Raw genomic sequence first — 7232 nt, forward strand, 5'->3', positions numbered from 1 at the left:
AACACTGAAAAAAAAAGTGGGGGTAAGATGTAAGCAATAACATTTTAATTATAATATTAAATAAACAAATATTTAATAAATTAATGAATGTTTAATAAAATTTGACTATGCTGCACTTAAATTTTTATTATTTAATTATAATAAAATGTTAACATATAGGCTTAAGTCAACATTGATATGAATAAATTATTTCAGAAAAATGATACAATTTGGGAAATGTTTTTTAAATAGCAAAAAATTTTTAATTATCAAAAAGAGCCCCCCAAAAACAAAAAACTCAACCATATTAAGTGATTTACCCATAGCTACATGGAATCCTTTCTCTTGCTTACCAGAAAGACCTGGTTGGCACTTTCACTGAGAGTTGAATCATCTGGGCTGTCAACAGGTGTCTGACGTGTAAACTTTGAATCGAACTGACTCACATCCTCTTCAGATTGCTTTATTAAAAAATATATAGTAGAAAATATTAATAGTCCACATTAAACATACTAATAAAATGTGCTGCATGCATTAAGAGAAGACCCTAGATGACACTGCAGTAAAACATCATGATCACCTTGTAGGAACATGCTGAAAACTAAATGCTGGTGGGCAGTTATTTACATCTTCAAGTTTTAAACATGTATTAAAATATATTAGTACACAGTTACTATGCCTATTAAGTTTATAAATATCAATGTCACTTCTCAAGTGGGATCCATTTCTCTAGTCTACTGAGAAAATGTGCTCAATGGCCACTGCAGGTTTGTGACAAAGTTGGAAAAACCACTGAAACAGAATTATAGCACAAAACACATTTATAAGATGTTCCAATTTGATTTTCTTTCCACAGCTTATTTAAGTCATTTAGATTTTTCCCAGTTGCAAAATAATATCCCACTTTAATGAGTTTTTATTGTTGTTGTTTGTTTTGGGTGGGAGAATACTATCACCTCAATTCTACATACCAAATCAATTTCTTGAATTCCTTCTTGCTTTCCCAGTATATCTAGTTATACTCCAGTATCAGATACAAGAAATAAATAATGATTTGGAACCCTTAGTAAAATCATGGAACTAGGCTAGTTTCTATACCTCAGCACCACAGACAATTCAGACCTGACAATTCTTTGTTGTGGAGGCTGGTTTGGCATTCTAGAATATTTACCATATTTACAGCCTCAACTCCCCAGCTACCAAAGGGATCTCCCTTTCCCAAGTGTGACACCCAAAATGTCTCCAAACATTGCCAAAGTCACCTCTGGTTGAAAACCTCTGATAAAAGTCAAGGTTCAATGATCACATACATCATTGAATGAAATGTAAGTGCACACTAAGCCTCTGGGATCAAATTATGCAACACCAAGAAAGTTAAATCTGAATTGGATCAAGCCTCTACATCTAACTACCAGGTTCTTAGAAATACAGGGACTGGAAGAACATAGTCAACGACCTAATAAGGAAAACAATGAGCTAACTCAAAGTATGAGACGCTCTAAAACATCCACTCTCTTCAACAGATGCCCAGGGGGAGGACTGGGAGGGGAAATGGATAGACGAAAAGAGACTTCACCAATCTATGTACAGGCCTTGATGAAATCATTAAAGAAATAAACCTGAGGAAAGAAGGAAAACAGTGAACTTTGTAAGTGGAGGACGGCATGGCAGCGATTCGAATTTCACATCAGAGGAGTTGAGCTGACGGCAGTGAAGCTGGGCAGTCGAGTACATGAGGCCAAGTGTGCTCCTTACGAGTGTATAGGTAAAGAGCAGATCAAATGGGGAAATGAGGAGCTGATACCAGGGCTTAAGTGGAGAGCAAATATTTTGAGAACGATGAGGGCAACAAATGTACAAATGTGCTTGACACAACTGATGTATGTATGGATTGTGATAAGAGTTGTATCAGCCCCCAATAAGATTATTTTTAAAAAGTAGATAAAATGAGATAACGAAAGAAGTCTTTCTTTTCATTCTCTACTTAGATTCCAAAAATTAAAAAAAAAACAATATTTTTCCCAGTTCTGAGGTAGGGGAAAGAAAAAAACTAACACACACTAAATTCAATTAGTCATAAATGTATATTCTATGTTTTGAAGAAAAATGTACCAGAGAAATTAATTTGAAAAGGTGACTTTGAAAAAGTGACTAAATTTAAAAAAAAAAGAAAAAGTGACTAAATTAATAAGCAAAGCAAAATAAAAACACTCGATTACTTTCAGCATTTAAGTGTCATAGGCAAAAAGATTGTACAGAATTAAGATAAACACAATGCTTCAGACTGCTCTGAGCTTTTCTTATTCTTAAAAAGCACCGGGTCCTTCAGAGTATGAGCCTTTATGTATACGCACCAACAGAGGCTTAAACGGAGGCTCTACCTGCCGAGCCAGAAGTTCTTCCCAGTTAATGTGTCTAAAGAATGGATGTGCCTACAAAAAGAAAAAGAAAAATCAAGGGGAACAGACAGACTACTAAGGTATAAATCACAAGATAAGTTAAATTTGAAAGGAACTACATAGAACCCTGACAAGTAGATAATATTAGCAGTAGCTTCCTCTAAAACATCAAATGCAAAATCTCTACCTGAACTTCTCCAGCATCCCCAGGACCAGCTCCAAGACGAGAAGCAGCGTTTCTTTTTAGCAGCTTTAGGGGGATAATAACAAGAACTTGATAAACCTTACTTAATCTATTTGACTTTTCTTTCTCCCCACCCCCCCAAGAGTTTACTTTTGTATTTGTCTTGAGAAAATATAATTTTGGTTAATGAAAAGGAAATCTTTGAACACATTTGGCCATCAAAATTTGCAGGCTTTTAGGGGAAGTCAGGGGCTAAAGAGTAGACAAGTAAGAGGGAGGTTGGAAAAAAAATGATGGAGGCAGGGGAAAACACTGGGAGATTTACAAGATTTAAATGTAACAGAGGCAAATAGTGTTATATATGAATTCCTGCAACGATGGGGGTCTTTGAGTAGATGCTTGGGTAGACACGCAGACTGAACAGTAGAGAGGCAAAAAGGGAGTATACCCACAAAGGTATATAGGTTGACAGAGGACATACACATATTTACTTTTGTTGCAAATATATCCATGAATGTTGTGGAGCATATAGGAGACAAAGTTATAAAAATATCTTAGACATATTCAAACACTTTGAAGAAGTAGCTAGACTTGAAGATTAGGACCATAGTCTCAAGGGACACCAATTAGCCTAACATAGTTCACAAAGGCAATGTTTTATATCCAAATTTGGTCAGTAGCATTTTAGGCTGTAAAAATTACTGAATAGCCATCTAATGTACAACTACTGGTCTCTCACTGTCAGGGGAAAGAGTGACAAAACTCAAGGGATTTGAAAATAATTGGTCCAATAGACTAAAAGACTACAAAAATACCAGTCTCTACAACCCTGAGACCAGAACTAGATGGTGCCCAGCTAGTACTACCAATTGCTCTGAAAAGGATCACATTAGAAGGTTCTGATCGAGTGGGAGAAAATGTGTAACAGAACTCAAAATTATAAAGGAGACCAAGCTACTGGTCAGATAGAGTCTGGGGTGACTCCCATGATTATGGCCCTTACTCTTCACATCTGGGACTGAATTCACCTCCCTATTAATCATCCATTCAAGTCAAAAGGCCAGCATTTACCCAAGAATAAAGTTCAAAGGATCAGGAAAGTAGGAGGAAGGGAAACAGAAAACACGAGGAGGAAGTGGAAGCTGAGTAAGCAATGGCACATCGAGGGGATCAAAATGGATGAGTTGAGTCAGAATGTGTATGAACTGATGAATGTAAAACTATGATCTGATAAGTAAACTTTCATCTAACGCAATTAAAAGTTTTTTAAAATTTTTAGGATTTTTCTCTTTAAAATATGTGTGATTCTTTATTCAAATGTTATGATAAATTGTATCAAGCTAGATACATTGAAAGAAATACAGTAGGTGTTCCTTAGAAGCAAGGATGGTGTGACTTTGTCAGGAAGGAAGGACCCCTCCCTGAGGATATCGTGCTTGACAAAATGGAGAGTAGCTACAGAGAGCAGGGCTAACACAGTGGCGCAACAACGGTGCAAGCACAGGGACTACTGTTGAAGAGGACAAGACTAGGTAGGGTTTCAGAAGATCACTACGAGCTGGACTCGACAATTCAACTTCATGTGCCAACAGTAACAACAGACCCTAGCAGTTGAGCCTACTTAAGAAACGTACCTTTTTAAGCAGATCTCTGGCTTCTTGTGTGAGGTAGGGAGGCAAATTGAGCTTACACTTGAGGATTTTGTCAATCGTTTTCTTTCTATTCTCCCCAGTGAATGGCGGCTAAGAGTAAAAAAGAATGAAAAAGAATTAGCATAAAAAATGAAATTTTAAAACAGAACATTATGTATTTCCAAAATGAGCACAGAAATAAGAAATGTACTCTGTAAAATAAGCTGACTGCTGAAGACCAAGAGTTTTTAAGTGACGAGACAGAGCCAACAATATAATGTCCTGGAAGGAAGCCAGGGTCCCATCATTAACTTGCTGTATAATAATGAGGAGTCCTAGTGGTGAAGTGATTAAGCATCCAGCTGTTAACTGAAAGGTTAGCAGTTCAAACCCACCAGCCTCCCTATAGGAGAAAGATGAGGCAATCTGTTTCCATAAAGATTTACAGCCTTGGAAACTCTATGGAATAGTTCTATGCTCTCTCTCTGAATTGGAATTATCTCAATGGTAGTGGGTGGAGGGTCAGGCTTTTTTTTTTTTTAAGCAGTAACAGTTGCGTACTATGATTTTGTGCATCAATTTCTCCTACAAAATGGGGGCAATATTTATTCTACATCTATTGCACAGAACTGCCATAACAGAGATTAAGTGAAAAATTTTATAAAAGTATAGGATGCTATATAATCATGAGGTGTCCTTATTTTTCATAATGAACGTTCATAATGGCTGGACTTTGAAAGTAACTGGACTGGTAACATTATAAATACGCACAAGGTAGGTCTCTGGTAACAGTGATTCAATAACCATTCAGCACAGACCATAATACATGCAGCTTTTAGGAGGGATAGTAGGGGGAAGAAGGGGGAAAATGAGAAGCTGATGCCAGGGGATCAAGTAGAAAAAAAATGTTTTGAAAAAGATTGATAACATATGTACAGATGTGTCTGACAGAATGGATATACGTATGGATTGTGATAAGAGCTGTAAGAGCACCCCAAAAAATAAAATAAAATTTTAAAAGATTCAAAAAAGAATTACAGAGAAATTGAACAATTAAAAAAAATACATGCAGCTTTTAACTGTGCACCTACTGCTCCAGTCAGCATGTCATACATTAATGCTCCCAAACTCCACCAATCCACAGCTCGGTTATGGCCACTTCTCATCAAGATTTCAGGGGCCCTACAATGAGAAAAGTATGTCCAAAAAATTCACCCATCTGCTTATCATGGAAGTTAAAATTTTAAAAACAATATACAGAACCAAATGGTGTTCCACATTAGTTAGCATGTAATTGCTTAAAGCAGATAACAGTTAGCTACTAGCCCCAACCAGATGTATTTTTTCCAACATGCAGCTCACATGTATTCTATTGTTCCACAAAACGTATGTGTGACTGTTCCATCATGAATAGATTCTTTGCATAGTCCAAAGTCTGTTAGTTTCACATGACCTACAATAAAAAAGTACAAATGATTATTCTGACAATTCTAAATATGTATAGTGTTTGAACATATCACAAAAGATATTGAAATTCATTCAATTTTTCCTGCATAATCTTTTGTTAAGATATCAAGATCATCAAAGTGGCATCTATAAAATGGGGTGCTGATCTTTCAAACTAGAGCCAAGGCTTCTTTGCTAAAGACATAAACTACTAAAGGAAAAATAAAGTGAAACAGAATGTGTGTGGGGAGGGGTGGGAGGTGGTGGAAGGGGGATTCCATTTTCTGTCCAAGAATTTGAAACATTTACTACCTTCATGTGTCATTTTACAGATGCTATATTGGCTACCAGTCCCCCAGATACCCTGCATAGAACTGCTCCTGTGAGGTGTGAGTGAATGGCCAAGTGTACCCAACCCTGATGATTCTCCCATAAATTGTACTGTCACTAGCAACAAGTAGCCAGGACTGAGAGAGAAAAGCCCTAGGGGGTAATTTTATTCATTCTTAATGAAGTGTGGTAGATAGACCTTAATAAACATACATTTAACAAAGGCTTAGCATTGTACTTCAGATATAGTATTACCATGGATTGTGACTTAAGTTCATAAACGTCTTATAAAGTCACCTATAACAAGTTAGCTTATGCTGCCAGATGTTACCAGGTGGGTGAAAAATTGTTATATGGCAAAGGACCTTCTCAGATCCTGAAAAATTCCCCACCTTACACAAAGAACATTCCCATGTAGGTTTAGTTTTACTAGTGTAGTGGTACTCAACTTTCCTAATGCCAAGATCCTTTAATACCATTCCTCATGTTGTGGTGACCCCCCAACCATAAAATTATTTTCGTTGCTACTTTATAACTGTAATTTTGCTACTGTGATGAATTGTAATATAAATATCTGATATGCAGGATGCGTTTTCATTGTTGCAAACGGAACATAATTAAATAGTGATTAATCACAAAAACAATATGTAATTATATATTGTGAAATACTTAGTAATACTTATCTAATTACAAATAAATGAAATTTTGTCTTGAAGCATAGTGCAGCATGGGTAACAGTCTTCATGCTGGGTACTCATGTGGGCGTATCTGCATGTGGGCAGACCCGCCTAGAGACGGGTAGAGGAGCGGTGTCTCAGTTCCTAAGACCATTGGAAATATGTGTTTTGTGATGGTCTTAGGCGGCCCCTGTGAAAGGGTCGTTCGACCCTCCAAGGGGGTCTCGACCCACAGGTTGAGAACCGCTGTACTTGTGTCATTAGGTATCCAGCTGTTCATCTCCCTAGGAGTGCCACTATTGAAAGTTCAAACTAAATACCTACTATGTATGGGCATAGAAGAAATATCATTTCTATTTTCTTTGTTTTAAATACTATTATTGGGGGTTCTTATACATCTTATCACAACCCATACATCCATGCATTGTGTCAAGCATATTTGTACATATGTTTCCATCATCATTTTCAAAGTGTTTTATTTCTACTTGAACCCTTGGTATCAGCTCTGCATTTTTTCCCTCCCTCCCATCATTTCCATTTTCAAAGAACCATCTGATACATTAAAATTAATAGGTCAAAGAAGTTA

General features: G+C 36.7%; 1 protein-coding gene across 3 annotated transcripts in view; it reads right to left on the reverse strand.

Annotated features, from left to right (window-relative positions):
* RPS6KB1 (ribosomal protein S6 kinase B1) overlaps positions 1 to 7232 on the reverse strand; it is a 39099-nt gene that overhangs the window by 7788 nt on the left and 24079 nt on the right. For all 3 annotated transcript variants that reach the window (XM_004706998.2, XM_045299536.1, XM_045299537.1), the window contains 6 exons: positions 5556 to 5646; positions 5285 to 5375; positions 4197 to 4304; positions 2566 to 2628; positions 2334 to 2411; positions 333 to 440 (listed from right to left, as the gene is read on the reverse strand). In XM_004706998.2, the coding sequence (XP_004707055.1) occupies positions 333 to 440; positions 2334 to 2411; positions 2566 to 2628; positions 4197 to 4304; positions 5285 to 5375; positions 5556 to 5646 (539 nt within the window). The remainder of the gene's footprint in view (positions 1 to 332; positions 441 to 2333; positions 2412 to 2565; positions 2629 to 4196; positions 4305 to 5284; positions 5376 to 5555; positions 5647 to 7232) is intronic.

The sequence above is a fragment of the Echinops telfairi genome, unplaced genomic scaffold (assembly GCF_000313985.2).
Source record: "Echinops telfairi isolate 266 unplaced genomic scaffold, ASM31398v2 ScPeMD7_7458;HRSCAF=8496, whole genome shotgun sequence".
Classification (NCBI taxonomy): domain Eukaryota; kingdom Metazoa; phylum Chordata; class Mammalia; order Afrosoricida; family Tenrecidae; genus Echinops; species Echinops telfairi.